We start from the raw sequence: 24709 nt of genomic DNA, 5'->3' as shown, positions 1-24709 counted from the left end.
CACAGACCAGGGACTCGGGATTCCCTGCACTAGCATCTAAACACTTCAAGATGGGCTTCACACCTGGGTTCAGTCTAAAGCGTCTCTAACGTATGAAACTAACTTAAAAGGCGTACAGACCGGCATATCTGTCGCAAGAGTGGCACACGTTTCCTCACCTGGATTGTTGGAAGTGTGTCTGTACTTAATGAAAATAGAAAGACTGTGAGGTTAACAAGAATTGGCTAATTTGCAATTAATCAGTGAAAATAAAAAAAGAACACCATTAATAATAAATACAAGCGTTTCAAACAGTGAAGACAATAGTGAGGTAAATGTCAAACAACAACAATAATAAAAAATAAAAAGTCTAATACACCTATTTCAGTCATTTTTACTAATTGCGACTGAGCTCAAGTTATGCAGTGAGGAAATAAACGAATGACTTCTGATAAAAGCACATTTCAGCATTCATCACTGCACATGTAAATGTACTTAGTTTAGAGATCTTAAGTAAGAACTTTAGACTGAACCGTGGATCTGCTTCAGACTTTAAAAAAAAAAAAGCTCTTGGTACAATTTTTTTTTTTGACTAAACGGAGGACACTTAACCTAGTGAAAATGGCCACACATCAGTCGTTTTAACAATCGGTGAATGTATCCACAAAACTTCACATAAGGATTCTACAAAAACACTGTTGAATCTTTTGAGTGATTTTTTTAAACAACCGTTTTAATTCAGAGAAATTATTTAGGCAATATTATAAAACCTCTATAAAAATAGAAAAGGCATAATAGTTAAGTAATATACACTATCTGGATAATGATTTCTTCTCAATTCCATAAAAACAATCTTCTTCACGACCCTGCAGGACATTTGATTACGTATTTAACACTAATTTACTGCCGTGGTCAACTAAAGTGAGCTGCATGGAGTGACTCAAATACACGATCACAAGGTCAACTGAGAGTCCGAGGACTCTTGATATACCAGGGTAAAAGAGACCACCCGCAAACACCGAGAATAAAATACTTATTGAATTGACTTAATTCATTCGGACAATTAAGTGGCCGTGAATTCAGCAATCGTAAACTTCCTTCCTTCTTTCATGTTCTTGGCAACATTACCTCTCACTCTTTTCCAGAATGCAAATATTGCTAAAAGCTTCAAGACCAACCTCTTGAGTCGAGGTGTAGGATAATGTATCGAATGACCATCAAAATAAAAGTCATGTTGTAGATTGTGTACAAATGCCATTTTAAAACCATATGTGCTACCATTGTGATTCTTCAGCAATTTCCGGAGAATAAAAAAAAAAAAAAAAATGGTATTTTTGTTTGAGGCTTTTAAGAAAGGATTCATGAACTGAAATGAAGCACTCCACTTTTTTCATCATGTACCAGGTGAGTAGAATAATGGGCAAGTAGTTTTGGTCTGACAGAATGGTGAGAATGTCCTGAGAGTAAGTGTAGCATCTCCAGCAAAATAGCAATACTAAATGATTGACCACCATCTATGAACCAGCACGTGATATAATACCCTTGCTTAGTGTTTGTCTTTTTAGAATGTGAAAAAATATGAATGTGAATTAAAAACAAGCAAAAAGCATATCATCATTACTGTTGTTAGTTGAGCCCTCCAACAGAATACATAAAACAGACTTTGAAGCAATGTTACATCACCCTCATTGTGAAGACACAGATACATTAAAAAAAATAAATAAATAAATTAGTGAAATAAATAAATGAATTAATTAAAAAGGCATCCATGAAAACGGAGTCTAGTGAAGTGCAGCCTGACCTTCCAGATGCTCAATACAATATTCAGGTGACTGATTGATTATCTTTTGCACCGATGCAGCAAGCCTCCTTCATTTTCTAGAAAGGCAGCATTGTAGGAGGAGGCATCAGCATTACACTGTCCGAATGTACTACAAGAGTCTAGTGTAAACACAGGAGAACATCTACAGGGGCCAGACCGTGATGATCAACAGTCTAAGGGACTGAAAGCAGTCACGCAGGCTGGCTTTCATTGTGCAACATCCTTTGACGCAAGATTTAGATTTATACACAGCAAACTTGTAATATGGCACCAAAAAAATAATAATAAAGACTTGAGGGAAAACAAAATATCCACAAAACAATTAGATATATAAATGTGTAAAAAAAAAACAAAAAAAAAAAACACGAATTTCTCCTTGGAACAAATTCATAATGCTAACAATTTGCATGTTGTCTTTGTTTTTAAGGTTAAGAGAGAAGTTATGTAGGAGAGGCCAGAGAAGTAAAAGAAAGATTAGGAAAGGCAGGTGTTAAGGGTGGGTGGGGTCATTATAATTTTCCAACGTCACACTCCACTTACCAGAAAAACATTTTCAAAACAAGTCCATTTGAGAGTAAAAGCACTCAGTATGGCTTGCTGTCATTTTTGGATCGTTTAAGTTGCACCTTCAGCCGCTTCATTCCAATCTGAAAACCGTTCATTGACTGAATGGCCGCCTGGGACGAAACTGGATTGTCGTAACTTACAAAGCCTAAAAAAAAAGAAAGAAAGTGAGCGAGTGACTCAAATACACGAGGCTATAGTTACCCACGGCTCAGAATATACATCAGAGGCAAGCACTCGACTCACCAAAACACTTGCTAAGGTTGGTCTGTTTGTCAATGAAGACCTTGGCAGAGATAACATTGCCGAAAGGCATAAACATCTGCAGCAAATCCTGATCACCAAACTCCTGTGGCAGATGGTAGATGAACAAGTTTGCTCCTTCAGGGCCTTTAGAAAAACAGAAGAGAAAGAAACAAAGATCACTTTTGACTGCCTAGCGCCCTTTTTATTTGAAATTTAGGTTTATCTTCTACTTGCTTAAAAGAATATTTTGTGTTAAATACAACTCCAACATGCAGCAGCAGCACAGAAAATAGAGACCCAAGTTGATAAACTATCATTATGATATAGCATTTTAATTGTATTCAGTAAAACAGTTGCAAAAATTGCTCTGTTGATGTGGGAATATATTTCTAGGTGAATGAAGGTTTGTTTATGTGTTACTATGGATGATACCACTTTTTCCAGAACGAGGCCGATACTTTCATTTTTGGTATACCTGTATTTTCACTGCATTTGTAATTTTTAAATATACAAGGTAGAGAAACCAAAATAACAAAACAAATTTGTTGATTTAATTTGTTTAGGAAACATTTATTCCCTTTAGTTACTTTCATGCTTAATTATGATTGTTAAAATTTATTGTATATTCCTCGATCCTATTTTATCTTTCATTTAATGGCACAGCACATATTCAGAGCTGCTTTAGCAGTGAAATATCACAATTCTCCATCACAATTTTGATAGGTGATTAGTTTTTGGCTGCACTAACTAATGTCAATTTATTAAAAACAGATAAACGAATAAATAGACAGATAAAATAAGAACATTTAACCCAATTACAAATAGAACACATAAATATAACAGACCAAAGATTCAAATTAAATTGTGCTTTTCAGATATTTTAGTTTGAGTAGTTTTCAGGTACAGAATTTGAATAAAGTAATCAAATGTAAAATACAGTCTTCAGTGTATAAATTCAATCGAATCGATAAATCTTAAGAGATAAGTCACAAAAGCCATTCTGTCAAGAGCAGTGAATGATTTCTTTGTCCTTTGGTTTATTAAGCTGCTGTCTCTTTAAAGGCTGGGACACACCAAGCCGACGGTCGGCCACCAGGCCGTTTTTGAGCGTCAGTCAGCTTAGTTTTTTGGCGTTTCTCGCACCATTGGCTCTAATCGGATGCCGTTGGGTTTTTTGGGCCAATTCAGCATGTTGATCCTTGGTGAGAGAGAGAGAACTCTGATTGGCTGTTTAGATTGTCATATTACCCAGGCATTCAAATGCACAAAATTTTTTATAATAACATGAGCAGAGTGGAATAAACCGTGATCAGCGCGAGTAATATTCAAAATGGCAAGCAAGCGCTGCCTGTTACAGTTTGTATATCTACAGTCCTAGTTTCAGTATACCTTTTTGACGTAAATAATCTATTGATACCTGCTGATATAGACCGATATAGTTATAGATATAGTACTAACAGCAGGTGAAATCTATAGAGGTCTTTCAGGATGAAGACTGTAATTTAAATTCTTTAGGAATATTCAACATTCTTTACTTAACAAAATGGCTCATTAATCTTAAATGAATAATCTTAGGTCTAATATATACTACTATTCAAAAGTCTAGTGTCAGTATTATTTAAATATTATTATTATATATACACACTTTTATTTAGCTATTAATCAGCATTAAATTAAATGTGACAAATCTTTTCTAAAATTACAGATGTCTTTACAAATTCAAATAAATGCATTTGAACTTTCTATTCAACAAAGAATACTGAAAAGAAATTATCCTGGTTTCCAAAACTGCAGAAACTGTTAGTTTTCAATATTGGTCAAATAAAATACAAGCATTAGAAAAGCATGCCAAAGATGATTCCGACAGGCTTGAAGTTGTATTTAACCCAGAATGCTTCTTGAATTCATTGGCAGAGAGTTGCTGGCATGGATCTCCACGTACTTTTAAACAAAACAAAATGTAGAAAATGGACATTGTGGAGAGTGATTATGATATCTTACCGGCACTCTGATTGGGACTTGCTGTTGCAGCATATTTAAAACAAGAATGAATCCTTAAGATGGTGATCACAAGAGCCACATCAAAACACACACACACACACACACACACACACTACGAGCTGACCCTGCTAGCATAAACTAGCAGTTTCTCTTGTACAGAGGCTTTCACTCTTTCAACCCAAACAGTTGCTCAAAGCTTATCAGACCTCCATGTACTCACCTTCCTTCTGGCTGCCAGCGGCACTAACATTCTGTTGGGACAGTAAACTCTGACTATAGAGGCTTGGCAGTGCGGCAGCGGCGTACTGCTGGATTCCGGAATAGGCTGCCTGAGTCAGAGCCTCCATAGTGCTCCCCGAGCCGTTAGAAAGACCTCCACTGCCCAGACCACCATTCAGAGCAGCCATGCCTGCGCACACAGAAACACAGCTCGGCTTTCAGACACACAAAAACTACTGACGGATACAGAAAAAACGTATTCAGAGGAGGAGATAAAGCAGAAACAGAAATGAGGCAAACAAAGTTCAAACTCATATTGATACTGTAAATAAAAATGCATCCTAATGCATTCCAGACAATAGCAAGGATTTAAACACGTAGAAGTAACTTTATGTGCTCATTTTTTGTTTTGTTGATGTGACCACATCACCTGAGATTTTAATAACATGGGCAAACCGTATATTTAGCAACACTACCTGACTTTATACAAAAGCAAAAACAGTGAACGTTTCTTCTTCCTTACTTGCTAGGGAGCTCATGTTGAGACCTGCTCCAGCGCCCGCAGCAAGAGACTGAAGAGCACCTAAAGACGCCATGGGGTTCACCGAATTACTAGTACTGGAGGTGGGAGAGGAACCCGCTGTGAGGAGGAGAGGAAAGAAGACAACCAGGTCTGACACATTACTAATCCATCAGGAATTTTGCCAATTCACATTTCACATGCTCTCACTGCACAGACATGTAAAGCAAATGAGACTGCTGAGAAGAAACAGCACACAGTAATGAGAGAAGTCATGTGCAAAAAGTCAACAAGTCAAATAACAAAAAAACGCACTTTAAAGCAAATGATGGGGATTATCAAGATTCAAGGTGGGTAGAGTGATGCATGAACAGCAAGATATATGTTTTAAACACATTACACTGCTTATGTTTGGAGAAATTGCCCTTTAGGTAAAATTTGTCAAAATTAGCTGTCATTACCAATGTACAATTCTTTAACCAAGATTCTACATTTGCAAATAACATCAGGCATTAACTAATTTTACTTAATGAAAAATACTACATTTAAAATTCAACACTAACCTAAAATGAATAAAAGTCCCACAATAAAAATCCAATGTTCTGAACGTATTCCACAGAGAGCAATTCTATTTCACAGACTGATAAGTAGTTAACAGGAGGAGATTAAAAAGCGGGACCAACCCTTGTAGGCGTCCCAGGCAGATTGAGCGGGCTGTCCGGAGGGCATACCTGAGCTGGTGAGGACACTGAGAGGGGAGCTGGAGGTGGTCAGAGCACTGCTACCTGTGGGTGTAGCCTGTGTAGCGCTCGCTGCTGCTGCTAATGCAGCCAGATTCTGCATGGCATTCAGACCTGCCGCAGATCACAGACCATCCAGAAGATCAAGAACTATAGAACACCACACACTTCCTCCTCGCCAACATTCACATGCACAACACCCCTTATCATCGTCCTAAAGCTAACAGGCAGTCAGAACCAATGATTTTATGGGTTGAGAAAGTGGCTAACTAACAGCCGCTATCATTTCTAGTGGGTCTGAGTGGAGCGAAACACGTCAGACTCTCACCTGACATTGGATGGAGATTGTTGAGCGCATTTCCAGAGGATGCAGACTGCTGTAGAAGCTGCAAATAAAGCTAGACATTACATCAAAACAGAGAACAGAGAGAGTCAGGACTGCATCCAGGACTGTGATGGAGAGGAGAGGAGAAAAGAGGAGAGGAGCGGAACGGAGAGGAGAGAAATCAGGCAACAAGGCAAAATAAAGACAAACAGGAGCACATGTGAACAAGAAACAAAGAAGAGGGAAATGTCGACATTCAAGGGCGATCAGAAATTATAATAGGACTGAAAAGGATTAGAAGGGGAAAAGATGAAGATAGAAGAAGTTTTCACAGCACACCCATGGAGCAGCACTAACACATTCAAACAGGGCTACACATCTATGCTGGCCCATGTGCGGTAACAACCTATTAAACCGTAACTTTAGGAGTAACCAATCGAAGACAATCAGGATTTTGAGAAGCCCAATTAAATGCATTTAAATAACGGCCAAAACACAGACCTGTAGCCCATGTGCTCAAAACACAGCAAAAACACAGCAACCTTTTTTAAAGCAAATCTAATTACAAGGCTCTCACAGAATCTAATCTATTCACTACAGATTAGGTCTGCACGATTAAGATCGCAATGAAACTGCACGCGATTCGGCAAAGGCTGCAATTATTTTATGTGCGCTGATCGTAGTAAATGCTGCTTCAGTTGAACACCAGCGGGCGCTCACGCAGACACGCCAAATATGCACCACCGCAGAAGATAGATAACACACATCATTCCAGGAAATCCCTATTGGGCAACATACAGTAGCTGAATAAACAGAAGATTAAAACGCTCTGATTAAATATGACTAAAAAAAAACCCCACACGACTGCCTTATTCTGTGTAAGAAGTCACATCATCTCACAGAAGAATGCTCAGCATGTTATAGAGGTTCATAAATGCTTCTCATGTTTGGAAAGATGTTACTAGACGTGTGTTGCTTTTTCAAATACAGATTATAAGTGACTCAACTCGTAGTGCTTTCAGATGGAGCAGTGTTTACAGAGCCGTACATCAATGACAAGCAGCGCGTAAAAAATTAAACCACAGCCTTTGCGATATCATAATCACGATTAGCTAAATCGATTTAAGTGTGATTGCATCTGTAGTAGGGCTGCACGATTACTTGGAATTTACATGAAACCAATAATGCATTATAGTTTTGACAAAGCAAATTACATTTTGAATTGAGCTAGGGGTGTCGCAATATACCAGCATTGATAAGTGATACTTAAGAAAAATCAATACCACACAAATGATAATATCATAATTGATCCAGCAATCTGCTTGACACTCCACATAGGAGGTGGCGGTATTGCACCTTGATGCTTGTTTCTACTGAAAACGCGAGTGTAGCTACTACTGCCGCACAAAATCACCTCAGAGGAGATCACCACAAAAAAAGTGAGCTCTTTAGTGTGGGAGTTGTTTTAGATTCATAAAAATAAAAACATGTGATGTTAGACACCCCAATCAGCAAGAAGTGCTGATCAACAGTAAGTGTTTTTTGGTTACAAACTCTCTCTCGTCTACCTGCCGACATATTTTAAGTGATTGTTTATTTTGTTTTAATTTGTTTGGAAAAAATAAAGTTAAATTTGACTGACTGTATTTGTTTTTCTTTCAAAATTGTGATTATAATGTTATTGTGAAGTATTCTGGCTATGATAATCATTTAGTGAAATTCCGATTTTGTGACACCCCTAGATGAGGAAAAGACCACCTCTCATGTACTAAATATGAATGTTTTCATTGTGCTTCGTGTAGTTTATGCAGTGAAGTTTGTATGTTTTAAACAGTGGCGCGGTTTCTACGTGCATAGACCTCAGATACAACAGGATCTGTCCTGTGTACTCACTGCAAGGTACTGTGGCCCCAGTGAGTTCAGTCCTGTAAGGTTTCCCCACATGGAGGCAGCGTTGAGCTGCTGCATCTGTTGCTGCAGCTGCTGAGTGATGCGTTTCTGTTCCTTATCCTTCTGTGTGTCTGCAAACTTCACCACGATGGGAGAAGAGCAGCCCTAAGGGACACAACAGAAATCAAAATTCTGTTCTTTTAAATGTTCTAAAAATCTAAATACTGGAAAAAATAGAAAAACGTTTATATATATATATATATATATATATATATATATAAAAATACACACACATGCTTGTATATATTTAAGAAATATTTTCATGTATATACTGTATATAGATTTATATATAATTTATATTATATATAAATATAAATATAATATTTTTTTCTTAAATATACATGCATGCGTGTGTATTTATAGATACACACAAAATAATTATACACAGTGCACCCACATATATGATGTAAACACAAACTTATTTTGGATGCGATTAATTGTGATTAATCATTTGACAGCCCTAATATGTATATATATATATATATATATATATATATATATAAAAATGTAAAAACCTTAAAAATGTATGCATGTAACTTAACATTCATACAAACAGCATAGTATAAAGATATATACTATGCATAGTATATATTATCTTTATACTCTTTATACTATGCATTGGGGCATAGGCATTTATGAGTGTATGCGTGTTTACCTCCATGGTCTGTGACTGGTGCATGGATTTGATTGCAGACTGGGCCATCTGTCTCGCTGTGAATGTGACGAAGGCACAGCCTGTGAACAGAGTTGACAAGTAAGAGAGAGTAGATCACAATAGGACACCAACTTCTGTGTTTAAACCATAAACCTAAATCCATAAACTAGAACTCATGAACTCAATGAAACAATCAGGCAGAAACACAACCACATCAAAAACAGGCCCAGTCTCTTTGGAAAACGGTTCAAGGGCTGCGGAGTCAAAATGGGTTGTGCCTATTACTTATGCAGTTCCCATGGTGATGGACAGCAAGTTCACTCAAGCTAATTCTAAAATAAATAGCGTGGGCCTGAATTTACATTATGTTCCCTTGGTTACACTTTGGTTAACTTTAAAATCACAGTGATTCTCTTTGCCACCGGTAAATAACTGCAAGAAACTAGGAGAATAAGTGGACAAGAAAAAAAAGAAAATTGAAGGATCAAAGCGCCCATGCAAATATTCTCAATTTGTTGCATGCAGTTATGGTCATATAACCTCTAATATCAGTTGCCATGTTGAGTTTGGGATGAATGAAACAATTTTAATTTGGGACGACAGGAGCCAATTGAGTCTCATTTTTCTCTGATGGGTTGTGTCTGCAACTATTAGTTACGCAAAAACTACTTCCTCGAAATAACTAAAATGAGAGAGTAACTGATGAAGATGTTTAATATTTTGCTACCAGTGCACAGAAGGAAAGACTGCTGAAGTTAAATTCATCTGTGTATATGCTAGAAGGCAAAACATTCACAGTACTGCCTCTATTCTCCCTCTCTTCTTTTTTTTTTTTAAATCGGGTTGCATGATGGGTGTATAATTTCCTTCAGTTGGTGATAGTGACAATATACATGTGCTTGAGAGTTCTCACCGCGGCTCAGTCCGTCAGGGCCTCTCAGTATACGGCACTCCTCAATTTGACCGTATGGAGAAAACATGAGCCTGATGTCATTCTCATTACACTTCTTTGAAACCATTCCAATAAACAGCTTTCTATCTTCTACCGCTAAAAAACACAAGAAAAGTGTGTTATGGCAGCACTGCCTCTGCACAGCTGTTCAACAGTCTTTGTGAACATTAGGGCTGGGTATCGAGTCACATGTTACAATTTGATTCGATTACAGATTCTATATTATTTTTTAAAAAAAAGAAAGAACAGTGAACAAGTGGTTAATTAATAAAAGTTTACAAGTGGTTAATTAATAAAAAAAGAAAATAAGAGCCACAAACCTGTATATTAAACTTTATTTTAGGTACACTTGGGTACATTAAAACAGAACCCAACAATATATTTCAAATTTATGCAATGAATGGACAGGATTTTGATGCAAGACGAAAAATTTAATGCTCAAAATTGGACAAGTCAGAACAGTGGTATGCCTTGACCAAACGGGATCAGGTTATTTTATGTTTAAGATTAAACAAACATAAAATCTCACAGCATTAGCTGCAACATGGAGGCTGTAAGCCTATGAACAGTGTAGGAAAACTAATATGGCTTTTGGGTGACATAAAAAAATCAATTCATGGCCTTTGAGAATCCATTTTAAATCGAATTAATCAAAAAAAATCTGTTTTTTTTTTTTTTGCCCAGCCCTAGTGAACATTTCCTCAAGCAACACACTGCCGTTCAATATTTGGGGTTGGTAAGATTTTCTAATGTTTTAAAAGAATTATCTTAATCTCACTCAGGCTGCATTTTTTAATTAAATACAGTAAAACAGTAATATTGTGAAATATTACAAATCAACAATTTTGGTAAAGCTGATTTTTCATTACTCATACGATCCTTCAGAAATCATTCTAATATAGTCATAAGTCAAGAAAACTTATCAAATGTTGAAAAAAGTTGCTGCGGAATTGTTTTAATTTTTTTTTCTTAGAGAAACAGTGATGCATCTTTTTTAGGATTCTTTGATTGATCCTTAACTTTGAGTAAATTCAAGTCGCTCACCATTGTTTTTTTCACTGTCTGCAGGTTTCATCTGTATGGGATGATGCATCTGTACAGAGAAAACACAAATAAAAACACAAAACAAAAAAAAACAAAAAATCAACACTGACATTTTCACTGACAGCCCCCAATGAGAAATCAGCTGTTTGAAAAGCTTTCATTATTTCATTTGTGTGTACTGAAAATGAAGGATATATCGATTATTGATACAATAAAATAAAAGTAGATCCTTTTCTCACCCCTGGAAGAATCTTCATGTTGTGAAGGGCATTTTGTGCTTCTAACGCAGATTTACGGGTGTAATATGTGACAAAACAACAACCTGCAAATGCAATAAATGGTCTATGAACCAAGTCCAAGATGACAACATTTCCACTGAGACCAATTTCTAGAACTGCATTCCAAATCCTAGCGAGCAGCATTTTAACTGTTCCAAAAAGTAGGCAACATAATTGCTCTGCCACACAAGACAACTTTTTTAGGCCACTGCATGTGTGTGTGTGCGCTATGTGCTCACTAGGATTTGGAACAGACCGTAAAAGTCTGCAGTGTACTGACTGTCAAGTACCTTTACTCTGTGGGGGGTTCTGACTCCTGTCCCGAAGAACATTGATTTCATAAACTGCACCATAGGGCTCAAACAGCTCACGCAGCTGATCCTCTGACCACGTCCGGGGGACCTGACCCACAAACATCTTTATAGCATCAATGTCGGGCTGGTCTGGGTGGTCCAGAGACCCATTCATCTTCTTGGTTCTACAAAAAAGAAAAAAAAAACTAAATCTGTTTAACTAGTCTTAAGGACATGGCCCTCAATGTCTCCCTGACAGATGATGATACTCAAACATATCGCACTTGGAAGGATGCACACAACAATCTCATATCGTGCCCACTGCCCAAATATGAAAATCCCCCAAATTACAACAGTCTTAGGCCTCGTTTGCACTGCATGGTTCAAGTGACCCGAATCAGATCGGATATGACCGGTGAACGTGTAAGCAGGAAAAAAACGCATGGATTCCGATTTTCTCAGATCGGATTCAGGCCTCATTCATATGTGGTAATAAATCGGATACGTGCATTTGCGTGTGCCATGTAAGCATATAGTCGGATATGGTCAGAAAATCGGATTTCGGCATCAAGACCTGCAGTGCAAATGCAGCCTTCTTTACCAACAGCACACCAGTATTCGACTGATCGGTCAGACTGATTAAACCAGTTGATGATTGTTATCTGCCAAATCAAAGCTTGGTCTAAAAACAGTTTCCACTTGGTCAGCTTTGCCAATATTTAAATCCCTGGTTCAGATTACACGATTTTTTTTGCTTGTTACGATAGTCACTGTGTCAGATTATGCGATTTTGACTCCTAAAATCTTATTGTGTCGTGGACAAGACACATGTCAGACTACACGTTACTTCCTGACCAGTCATCGCATGCAGTGTTTAACGGCTGTCATCGCGAAACTCGTAGCGAGTGAGTTCCTGGATTGCTCGGCATTGCCTTTTCAGCGCGAGAAATACACGGTGTGGCGAGTGAGTGTGTGAACTAGTTGAATTGCGTATGTCTCATGGCCATTGCGTGAGACTTGAGAACCCTGCTCGAAGAGGACAGTATGGGCTGTCAATCCTCCACAGAGAACTTGATATAAAATATTGTTTTCTTATGTATTTTTACTTCTAGTTTTAACGTTAGGACCATCGTCTCTCTTTCGTTTTGTCTTTTTTGAAAGTTGTATACAGAAAAGCTTGTGCTCATATGGTCAACCTCATACATGTGACGGAACCGTCATGGACGACCGTTAAAAAAATGAAACATGCTAGTCTTTTTGTCGTGAAGCGTCGCAGACGCGACGTAGGTTGTCGCCCACTATGACACACTATACGAGATGATACGATCGAATCTTTCGTCCCGACGCCCGTTGTCGTTTACGAATCCCCATGACGCCCTACGTCAAACGGATCGTGCCAAAATCGGGCTAAAATCGTGTAGTCTGAACCAGGCAGAATGCATTTGCTTAAGGTTAAGATGGGTAAATGGCCTAAAAATGAGTACATCTTATCTGTGTACTTCTTATTTCACATCTTCCGTGAAGCGCAAACAAGAGTAAAATCCCTGCTCAAACTATATATGAAGCCTTAAAAAGACTTTAAGCAGACTAAATGATTGCAGAAATCCAGCATCCAGAAATCTGGAAATAGATCTGTCGTTTTCACCTGAAGGTCCAGTAATGACATTGATTAAACATTACGAGGCCAAAGATTTAAAAAAAATAAAATAAATAAAAAATACTGAAATGTGTATATAGATTCACAATGGATTTAGAAAGTAGACTTGGACTTCAATCAATAAACCACCAAACAAGACATTAAAAAGAAAAAGGAAACTGTCAGATAACACAAAAGAATATCAAAGTCTGTGATGGGAATGAATCAAAAGAACATCTTGAAACTTCGGACAGAGTAGAGCATGAGGAGAAGCACGCGTGATGTCATGGACAGGCCTGAAGCACTGCTTCATCACACTCTTTAGCAGCTGCTAATCAGTGGAGTGACAGATCACTTTCCGAAAACACTGCATTGTCCTACTGACAAAGAGCAGCATTAGCCAGAAGCTAAAAGCCAGATTAATGGCGTTTATTGATCAGAGGACAGCAGAGCTTATAAAACCTTCCGCTTCGTCGATTTTCCAGTAACCAGAACTTGTTCAGACAAGCAGATAACACAGCCTCTCTAGAAGAACATCCTGGGCAAGAGCGACATTGGGTGTTCACTGGGAAAAAGACAATTAAGGATTGTAAATTCTTTCCCAGGGAACTGACCAGTTCCTGACTGTTGGGATTAGCTAAAGTCACAGAACATCAGAACACAATGTTGGAGAAGAATCAGAAGATTCTACCGATTCAACAAAAACTACTAAACCCAAATGGAAGAACAATCAGACAAACAGGAAGGAGATTATCAAGATGGTAGTCATTACTTTCCCATTGCTGCAAATTCATACGAATAGTATATGAATGCAGCATTCAGTGAAGACTATTATTAACAATGTTCTTTTTGGGTTATTTGTTATGCAAGAGATTCAGAGAAGTCAGTTTACCATAGCTCTAGCTCAGTCAGCAGTTCCTAGCCCCGTTCTTGGCTTAATTGTTCCCTTTGAGGTTGTAAAACCTCACAGTGAGAATCACAAACAAGCCTTGTGATTTTAATAAGACAAAACACTGAAATGTTTTATTTCAGCATCCTGCAACAGCAAAGAATGAAATATTGTGGGGGCATAATATCCCTTCTATACAGTAACTGACAGGGAACAGCCACTCAAGATAGCGGAGTAAGTAGTAAAACAAGAATTTTACTTTCCTCTTTAAAAAATGTGAGCGACTAACTATTTGAGAAATATTTCTGCTTCTCTTTTTTGCTTTTCTGGGCAGATCATGAAATGTCCACATACCTTCATTTAGCAGATCACATCTACTAGATCATACACAGTCAAAGTATAGGGCTGTTAATTAAAGGAGAGGTTTCAAACTAGGTTGTGAATAAACTATGAATGACATGAATACTGTCTAATAATAAAAACAACAACATGTTTACTACACAGTAAACATGAACTAGCATCCCTCACTGCAGGCCTCTGGCCATTGGGCATTGACTTTCAGCTCCTGAATACTGAAAATACTGCCTGACATTTACTGGCCTTTTGGCTCAGAATAAGAAACAAACCAACCAACCAGTAAAATCACTCAGATTTTAAACCACACTAATTAATAAAATTAAACAGTCTCTGTAGTTAAAAAAAATTCCTCTAATACAGTGACTACCAAAAAAAAAGAACTTAAGGTATTAGAGTGAAAGTCCAAATCAAGTTACGCCAAGCTGAATCAACAGTAAAGTCTGTACTCACACTGGGTTGGAAGTCAAACTGCAATGGTCCACCATCATCTCAGGAAGAAAATCCAGCTTAAAGGAAGCCATTTTTACAGCACTTGACCAATCAGTAAGTCTCAAAGGAACACTGACAGAATCCACAAAAAAGCACTTGTTTACACTTAAACAGCCACAGCAACTATCCGTCTATACAACGCCTCTCAAGGTTCAGAAGTCGTGAGAAGTGACATGGGAACAGCTGAGAGAGAAAGGGAAATGTACACCTCATGGAGGCTGATCAGATCCCACAAAACTCAAATCAACATGGAGCAAAGAGAGACAACGTTGAGGCTCGGCACTGGGCAGGATGACAAACACAGGCCGTAGCTCTGGTCACTGGGCTGGGACTGAGGATTAGGACGGGCCCGACGGGCCACTAAAAGCTGCACCCCTGCTTCCACAAAGGAAAGTGCTGATGGAGGGGGACTTTTTTGTGAGTTTTTCTCTTAGCACAGCAGAAAGGAGTGCAGTGTCAGATAAATAAAGCGTCAGATTGATGCTGATAAGCGTGAGTGAGCGGCAGGAATGAATGGGGACGGGCAGCTCTCTGGTAATCCCCGAGCTGAAGCGCCCCTAGGACACAATCGTGTTCCGGCAACGGGCCACGAACGGTGCCCTGTCCCAGCATGGTGGGGGTGGCGGAAGAGAGGGAGGAACGGGCTGCTCGGGGTCATGCAACATGGGTCATGTTACAAGCTCGCAGTCAAAGGTGTCATGCAAAACAAGCCACAGGCAGACTGAGGTATACCATTTAGTCTTGTTTAGCACAAAAACGCCAATGGCCCAATTATAAGTATATAACAAATAAAATAACATTCAAAATTCCTTGATTGCCAAACAAAAAAACAATTACATGTTTGTAAAATGATTCGTTCAGAGAATAATGCATATAAATAATTTATGTAGGAATATATAAAAGAACATCCTTACAAAAATGTTTCAGCAATTAATCAGCATGTTATCATTTTTTTCTTCCTCAACAGTCAGTCTCAAGATATTCAAATAGGCCATGACATCATCGCTAGTCATGCAGTGACATCTGGTGGCCTGCTCACAGCAGATATGCTAACTATTTGGAAAAAAAGGAGAAATGACAAAACGTATTTTTTCTTCTCATTCCAGCTTCAAAGAGAAGCTGCTCAAAAGACTTGTTTGCCACTGAGGGAAAACCTGTAGATGGAGGGTATCCTCACACCCCTGGGGTAAAAGGATGTGGAGTGTATGAGTTCTTACCCGCCAAGGGCAGGTACTTCCACAGCAGGAAGGGAAAGCTCGCATTGAGGTTGCCCGATCTGCGCTGTGGTCAGGTAGAGGGCGTCAGCGTCGATGCTATCCATCCAGTGACTTTGTTAAATGCTACAGAAACACACCAAACATTACAGGACACACACATCAGACACACATACACAGGTAAACATAAACTGGAAAGGAAAAAGAAAAAGAGACGTCTTCTGACAGAATAGACAGCATGCAAACCTCATATCACAAAACTGCATGCACACAGAAAACACATATATAGGAGAGTGAGAAGACACGTCCTGGATGATCTGAACATGATCATGTAAATGACAGACTATAATCTATCTGAGAGGAAGCTGTTGTCACTTTCATTGGCGGTAATCAGTTTGTAGAGGCCCAAACACAAAAGTTGTCACATTAAAAAAAGGGGAAAATAGTCTTCAGGCTCAGACCAAACCAGATGTTCAGTTTAAAGTATATTTTCAATTTACTTTTAACAAAGAGAGTTACTGAAAAAGGAGAGCGTATGAATGCAACAGCACTGTGTAAAATACTACTCTGCTGAGAATCAAAATATAAAGTCTCACATATCCAACCAGTAGCAAAAATCAGATCTGTGGTCAAAGTAAATACAACTGATAAATCAGTAAAATAATATCAGTGTTTGTTTACCATAGAAATGTACAAGTGCATAGGATCACTACTATCATGGCGAAACAACCAGACCACAATAACAGAATTTTAATGTGTATGAACTATCTGAACAAAATAATTCACTAGAATGAATTAATCAGACATTCCAACGCTGCATATGAGCACATACACTACACAACTTTTAAAATATGAACATATTTTAAAACACTAGGCATCATACACTGGCCGACTTTGTATATAGTTACAGAGGAAATTACTGGGCATTGTGGGCAACATACTAAACGACTAAGGACAGAACAAACTTACACAGAAACACATGCCTTGTTTCTAGAAGATGCATGACAAATGAAAAAGCGTTCTAAATTCAGTTCAAAATATTAAACATGTTTGAGGTCCTACCAAAGTTTGAAGCTAAAAATTAAAAATAAAGATTTGGAGTCTGTGACTATCATACACTACACTGTTTTCTGTGAAATCTATCAACTCAAAACTGACAGGCATGTCAATGCCACCTCAGATGCGTGCTAGTCAGAATGGGTAACTCCTGTTAATTAATCGTTAGCATCCCTGAGACTGAATATGAATTTCACAAATAGAATGAACTTTTCCAGACTGTCAATCTGGGGGAAAATCTGGGCAAACGTTGTGGTTGATTCCAGCCTTTAAGAACAGAAAATTAAACATTTAGAGGGAAATAAAAACTTAATTCAAAGCAAAGGCTACAGTACTTCTGAACTACGGTCGGTAAGGCTTCCAAATTACAACTAGTAGCGCTGCAACTTAGGGAAAGCTGCCTGATTCTCAACTGATTCGACACTGACTGGACACATTAACAATTTATCTTCCCTTTGGTAAACTCCTGCCATGCACCTGTGATGTGGCTTCTGACCCTGTGAGCGAAGTGAGAATGCTCTAAGACCACAGGCCATACCATGTATTAATGACTGCCGAGTGACTGTGTGGCTTATTCATGGACTGTCTATGTAAGGCAGTGTTATAGGCCTTTGGGGTGGAGGTCAGAGCATATGGTCTGCCCAGTTCACCTAACAACAAACTCACTCTCGAACACCAGCACAGACAGAGAGCACTGTGGACAAATGGAGTAATACCGAAGCATCTGGAACGACCCAGCAGCTGAGAATACAACACACACACAGCTGACTGATCACAGAAAGTGGTATAAAGGGACAATTAAAAACCTACCATCAGTATAGGACACTACCTCCATCCTGTTACTTTATGTATGACTACAAAAATAACAACTTGTACAGATTACATCCTGATCAGAGCACCCCATTCCACCACATCCCACCACATCCCACCAAAGATACTCTATTGGCTTGAGATCTGGTGACTGTGGGGGCCACAGTGAGTAGAGTGAACTCATTGTCATGTTCAAGAAACCAGTTTGAAATGATTCGAGCTTTGTGACATGGTGCATTATCCTCCTGGAAGTAGCCATCAGAGGATGGGTTCATGGTGGCCATAAAGTGATGGACATGGTCAGAAGCAACGCTCAGGTAGGCCGTGGAATTTAAACAGGAAAACATTTCCCACACCATTACACCACCGCCACCAGCCTGCACAGTGGTAACAAGGCATGATGGATCCACGTTCTCATTCCATTTATGCCAAATTTTGTCTCTACCATCTGAATTTCTCAACAGAAATCGAGACTCAGACCAGGCAACATTTTTTCAGTCTTTAAATGTCCAATTTTGCTGAGCTCTTGCAAATTGTAGTTTCTCTTTCCTATTTGTAGTGGAGATGAGTGGTACCCGGTGGGGTCTTCTGCTGTTGTAGCCCATCCGCCTCAAGGTTGTGTGTGGCTTCAAAAATGCTTTGCTGCATACCTCGGTTGTAATGAGTGGTTATTTCAGTCAAAGTTTAGTCTTCTATCAGCTTGAATCAGTCGGCCCATTCTCCTCTGACCTCTAGCATCAACAAGGCATTTTCGCCCACAGGACTGCCGCATACTGGAAGTTTTTTTTCGCTTTTCACACCAACAACCATGCCACGCTCAGAATTGCTTAAATCACCTTTCTTTCCCATTCTGACATTCAGTTTGGAGTTGAGGAGATTTTCTTGACCAGGACCACACCCCTAAATGCATTGAACCAACTAACATGTGATTGTTTGATTAGATAATTGCATTAATGAGAAATTGAACGGGTGTTCCTAATAAACCTTTAGGTGAGTGTAAGTAACCAACCTGTCTACTTTCTGCTTTGACCTAAAACTTGGACTCTATGTAATCTTTTAGAGTATGAATATCATACAGTTATAACAAGGTGTTGTGATATGTACATTGTGATATTTCGATATCAGGTTTTTAGCAGGGTTGGAGCTGAACTCTGCAGTACAGTGGCCCTCCAGGACCGAAGTTGCCCATTCCTGATCTAGAGGGTCCAACTGGACAGACCAACAAAAACATTAAAACGCAACAACGCCATCATCGCGTCTCGTGTGCCACGACGCAAACCTGAAATTTGAATGCACTGTTTTTGGATTATAAATCAAATTTTTATTTGAAATCGGACAAATATTCACATTTCAATTTGACAGCCCTAGTTTAAATGTATAGGAATAATTATTTAGGTCTTTAAATGGCATTCATTAAGCACATTAGCAGGAGCATAAACAGGAATGTTCCCGACAGGTGCTGCTGACGTTGTCATGATTTAACAGCTGCCATGGTGCAGCAACTGTCAAACACGAATTTACCACAGCGAAATCTGACAGAAGTCAAAGCTAATGAGCTTTTTGCCAGAAAGCATTAGTATGTAAAGTACAAAACTAAACTGAAGACTTTCAGTGGCTCAGTACAAGTATTTTAGTCCCCTCATGAGTCTCTTAAAGGTAACACAGTAGATGATTGATGGCTCCTTTAAAGAGCCTGCACTCTGACACACTTCCCTTCCCCCTGTAATGGAGACATAAACCCCCCTGACTTTGCGCTAAGCACTCAAACTCACGCCTACCATTGCACTCTAGACTCTCCAGATGAACGCTCTTCTGAAAACCCTCGGCATTTATGTAAATACACACTCAAATATGAGCAGAGTCTGATGGAATTGTCAGCCCTCAGTGGAAGATAATGGAGGTGTTGCCATGCAGGACAAAAATCCAACCGCAAAGAACAGCCCACCATAGCAGCATCAACTCACAAGCATCTGTGCGTGTGTGTGTGCACGCACTAATAAATAACCAAGGAAACTGTTTGTCTTCAATTCAGAGCACTAAGCACCAAGGAACAGGGAGTTCATTTCATGCAATTTTGCTTCATGCAGCTCTCTAATAGCGTGACAGAAATTGACAGAAATGGAGGTGCAAAATCCTAAATGACAATGGACCTCCACATGTGTGACTAACACATCATTTAAGCTGGCATAAACGGACAATAATTATCCAAACGCTAGCAGAAAAATTTCCAAAAACAGAGACAGACTGCAGAGTAAGAGTTTACACAAATGACACTGGTGGCTCTCATTAAAGTTCAATACTCAAGGAACTACAAGCACTGAATGTCCAAATAGTCTGAGGAACACAGGCCACAACAGCTCATTTCTATCAGAGACTTGAATAGAAAAAGAAGTTCAAAGATCAGTATAATTCGTTTTGTTTTACACAGTGAAGTTCTCAAAAGGCTTGCGATCAGGCTTGAAAATAATGAGGTTCCATCTTGTGCCAAAAATTAGTTGGCTTCTTTGTGCTTTATATTACACATTGTCTAGTCACTGCCTACTTGTTAAGATAAATTAGTATATGCATGTTCTGTTTATGTCATTGTTCTGTCGTTGTCTTCTGTCGTCCTTACTGTACTCTTGTTCTGTCATCTTTATTGTCTATGGAAGGCGGTTTAAAAAAAGGGTTTTACACTAAATATATATTTTATATATAAACAAAAAACAAAATACAAAGTATTTTCTGCCAGCAAAGTAAAGAATGCAAAATAATTGCATTCATTCATGTGCGTGGAAAAACATAGCACATTAAAATGATTTCATGCATTTAACGCACCCGCCATAGACTTACAGTCATCTTATATTTCATACAGTAGATTGGTGACAAACATGAAGCAAGGCAAAAAATTCAAGATATTGGTGCAAAAATGTCCATGTTGAGTTGTCTTATCATATGATCAAGTTCACAAAAGGGCTGTTTTTGTACAGACAGAAAAAGACTACAGTAACGATATCAGAACAAGACTATATAAACAGAAAACATGTCAAAATACACTAATTGTAATAAATATTGTAGACATGGACACATAGTATACGTACTGTACACTCACCAAATGGATTATTAGGAGCACCAGTTCAATTTCTCATTAATGCAATTATCTAATCAACCAATTACACGGCAGTTGCTTTAATGCATTTAGGGGTGTGGTCCTGGTCAAGACAATCTCCTGAACACCAAACTGAATGCCAGAATAGGAAAGAAAGGTAATTTAAGCAATTTTGAGCGTGGCATGGTTGTTGGTGCCAGACAGGCCGGTCTGAGTATTTCACAATCTGCTCAGTCACTGGGATTTTCACGCACAACCATTACTAGGGTTTACAAAGAATGGTGTGAAAAGGGAAAAACATCCAGTATGCAGAAGTCATGTGGGTGAAAATGCCTTGTTGATGCTAGAGGTCAGAGGAGAATGGGCCGACTGTTTCAAGCTCATAGAAGAGCAACTTAGACTGAAATAACCACTCGTTACAACCGAGGTATGCAGCAAAGCATTTGTGAAGCCACGCACAACCTTGAGGCGGATGGGCTACAACAGCAGAAGACCCCACCGGGTACCACTCACCTCCAATACAAATAGGAAAAAGAGGCTACAATTTGCAAGAGCTCACCAAAATTGGACAGTTTGACAAATTGGATATTGCCTGATCTGATGAGTCTCGATTTCTGCTGAGACATTCAGATGGTAGAATGACAGAATGACAACATGGATCCATCATGCCTTGTTACCGCTGTGCAGGCTGGTTTTGGTGGTGTAATAGTGTAGGCCCCTTGCCATGGCCTACCTGAGCATTGTTTCTGACCACGTCCATCCCTTTTTGGCTACCATGAACCCATCCTCTGATGGCTACTTCCAGCAGGATAAGGCACCAGGTCACAAAGCTCGAATCATTTCAAATTGGTTTCTTGAACATGACAATGAGTTCACTCTACTCACTGTGGCCCCCACAGTCACCAGATCTCAACCCAATAGAGTATCTTTGGGATGTGGTGGAACAGGAGCTTCATGCTCTGGATGTGCATCAAACACAGTGTTGGTAGGGTGTTCCTAATAATCCTTTAAGTGAGTGTATAATGCACAAAGCAGGCTACTCATTTCTGGCACAAATGGAACCTCATAGAAAAACTGAAAATCAACTAATTTGCGACCTCTCAAACTAATCTGTTGGCTGAATATTTGTGTGCGCTGTCTGATGATTCTAGTCAAATCATATTCTTCCAAGCGCCAGTCATTTGGAACATGAATACCTACCTTCCCCAGATTCACACATGACATTGTGAAGTCTCACTTAACAAATAGACCATTGTAATACATCCTAACACAAAAGTGAGAACCACTTACCCTCTCTGTGGCCTTGCTTTTCTTAAACGTTGCTCCCGTCAACCTGCAAAAAGAACATTGTATGGTTAGACAGGCATTTTATTAGTGAACATTGGTGATGATTCCCAGGATTTGCGGACTTGTTGTCCTTTACCTCCATTACCATGCTTATTTACGGTCTTTGTATATCATAAATACTTCCTCTATTAGAGTTGGGTTTTCCCCTTAATAATTCTGTGAGAAAGACAGATCTTTCAAGAGAGGCAATGCTGCACAATTTGCCAATGCCAGAATAAAGACTAACCAGGTCGGTTACAACTGGCCTTATGGAAAGAAGCCAAATGAAATGGAAAGGCAGAATACAAGTACAGCCTATTGCCCCTCTACATTAAGATAATAATAATACACATTTTAGTGCAACATTTTTACTTTATTCTCACAATGCTAGCTGTGTATTTTTTCTGACGGGTTATGTGCTGCCTATGAGGGTGTATTATATACACTAACTGTATATTACAATGTATTAGTTGGAGGAAGATTCATATTCATTACAACATTATGGCTAAATTATCCCGTTAACAATCTCAGCCAGGTTAAAGAAATCAAGTTCATTATCAAACAGCAGAATTAGATAAACACACCAAAGTTCCCATTACAAGAAATCACATCAAGCAGAATGGACCTCCTTGCTCTTTAGGCGGTCACGTGTATTCAATAGCATGTTATAAGCCTATGTTGTCCTTTCCCTGGAAAGCTTCCACCTACAAGGCTCCTGTTCTAGACATAACTCATTTCTATACCAAACTTCAACTGAAGGTCACAACACTGTTAACATAATAAAGCATTCCCAAAAGAACACAGTCCAGTCCACATTAGATTACCACTGCATTAAACACAGACTAGTTCTGACATAGGACTATTCAGATTCCTTAACTCATGTTCCAAAAGCTTTAAGGTCTCTTCTAAGATATTATTGTTTTAAAAAATATAATGGCAAGCGTCCCACCTGTGGGACGGTGACAGTTAAGTGGTTTAAATGCATTATTCCTATATAATGGGTTGGCTTGGAAGTAAAAGGACAATAGTCCATTGTGAAGCTCTTATCAAATGATAGTGATAGTTCACGTGACAGTCCTGAACAGCAGCAGCTTTCTGTTCAGTGGGCCTATGTGCTCAAAACCAGCAGGCCACAAATGAATGCTTCTCACTGCATTTAACTCCACACATTGTGTTGACCTACTTTGTGGACATAAGCAGCAACATGAGCAAGATTCAAATTAAATTAGATACATAGACACTGGATGTGATGATCTCAGAAGTACTTCTGCATGTTGTATTTATATTTTATTAGCACGTTAGCTATGAAACAAGCCCCTAAAAGGACTATACTATCAGGTAGAGTAATTCGCAGCAAGTACTAGGAGGGTCGCTAGCTTAACTTGCTGTGATCGATACTACAAGCGATTAAACCACACAGATGCATGTTATTTGCAAAATGAGCTTTTTGCAAATGGAGAATATGACAGACTGTGATAAAACTTAACACTGCAACTATTTGCTACGTTCATTTGAATTTAGCCGCGGAGTGACCATGCGTTTTCCAACAGAATCTCTAACGTTAGTTAATTTCCAGACCGATCGCAGTGAAAAAATACGTCCGATGTTAAGACCGCGTGTACAACATAGGGGACGAGCTCTGTGAGAGTTCTGCTCATCACCTGCATCGTTTTAATTGCGTTGCATCATTGTTACACTTCTCAGAGATGCAGAAGAGCTCGGACAGCGCGCCGAAGTTACACATGTTTAGATAACTCTTGACGCAACCGTGCATGTACTACTGACCAAAGCAGCAACTTTAACCGAAATGAGCCCTATAGTATGGGCGCGCGGTGGTCGATCTGCTCTTACATAATGACGCATGTTAACGCGTGCTAGCGACCGTAAACAACCACCAGTTAGCTCGCGCAGCTACAAGCGTGAACAATCAACACTTACCCTCGATGCCCCCTTTCTCAAACTGAGGGAACTGAGTAGGTATGGTGTGCTGACAAAGGTGAATGCTTGTTTAGTGGGATTTGGGAATTAGTTCGTTTTCTCAGATTACGTCTTCCCACGACAACCTACTTTCTGGGTGAAACAGGGACGGTGCAAAATGGCTGTCTTTCCTGCATGCACCATCACATTTATTAAAAGGGGATTGGGGTGGAGCCTCTGTCAAAATATAGAGGGCAAATATGTACTTTTGGAGACAAAACGTTGATAGACGTGAGTATAACAACAATTTATGTTAGTCTTTAAAGACATATTACCATA

At 39.0% G+C, this 24709-nt stretch overlaps 1 protein-coding gene across 10 annotated transcripts in view; it reads right to left on the bottom strand.

The window, feature by feature from the left end:
- The window catches only part of celf1 (cugbp, Elav-like family member 1), a 26495-nt gene extending 1786 nt beyond the window's left edge, over positions 1 to 24709 (bottom strand). The window contains exons 1-16 of one of the 10 annotated variants that reach the window (XM_089129466.1): positions 24392 to 24574; positions 22418 to 22460; positions 16177 to 16299; positions 11586 to 11773; positions 11257 to 11339; positions 11018 to 11066; positions 9935 to 10069; positions 9022 to 9101; positions 8310 to 8471; positions 6420 to 6489; positions 6083 to 6205; positions 5355 to 5471; positions 4833 to 5021; positions 4613 to 4633; positions 2612 to 2755; positions 2342 to 2513 (exon numbers count right to left, since the gene is read on the bottom strand). In XM_089129466.1, the coding sequence (XP_088985592.1) occupies positions 2386 to 2513; positions 2612 to 2755; positions 4613 to 4633; positions 4833 to 5021; positions 5355 to 5471; positions 6083 to 6205; positions 6420 to 6489; positions 8310 to 8471; positions 9022 to 9101; positions 9935 to 10069; positions 11018 to 11066; positions 11257 to 11339; positions 11586 to 11773; positions 16177 to 16280 (1593 nt within the window). In that variant the 5' untranslated portion in view covers positions 16281 to 16299; positions 22418 to 22460; positions 24392 to 24574 and the 3' untranslated portion in view covers positions 2342 to 2385. Of the gene's footprint in view, positions 1 to 2341; positions 2514 to 2611; positions 2756 to 4612; positions 4634 to 4832; positions 5022 to 5354; positions 5472 to 6034; positions 6206 to 6419; positions 6490 to 8309; positions 8472 to 9021; positions 9102 to 9934; positions 10070 to 11017; positions 11067 to 11256; positions 11340 to 11585; positions 11774 to 16176; positions 16300 to 22417; positions 22461 to 24391 lie in introns of all 10 variants that reach the window. The other 9 variants (XM_089129463.1, XM_089129464.1, XM_089129470.1 and 6 more) reach the window with 9 other exon arrangements.

This window comes from Pimephales promelas, chromosome 1, assembly GCF_988280905.1.
Source record: "Pimephales promelas chromosome 1, fPimPro1.hap1.1, whole genome shotgun sequence".
In the NCBI taxonomy this organism is placed as follows: Eukaryota; Metazoa; Chordata; class Actinopteri; order Cypriniformes; family Leuciscidae; genus Pimephales; species Pimephales promelas.
Note: the sequence above shows the minus strand (reverse complement) of the source record. Positions and strands in the feature narration are given on the sequence as shown.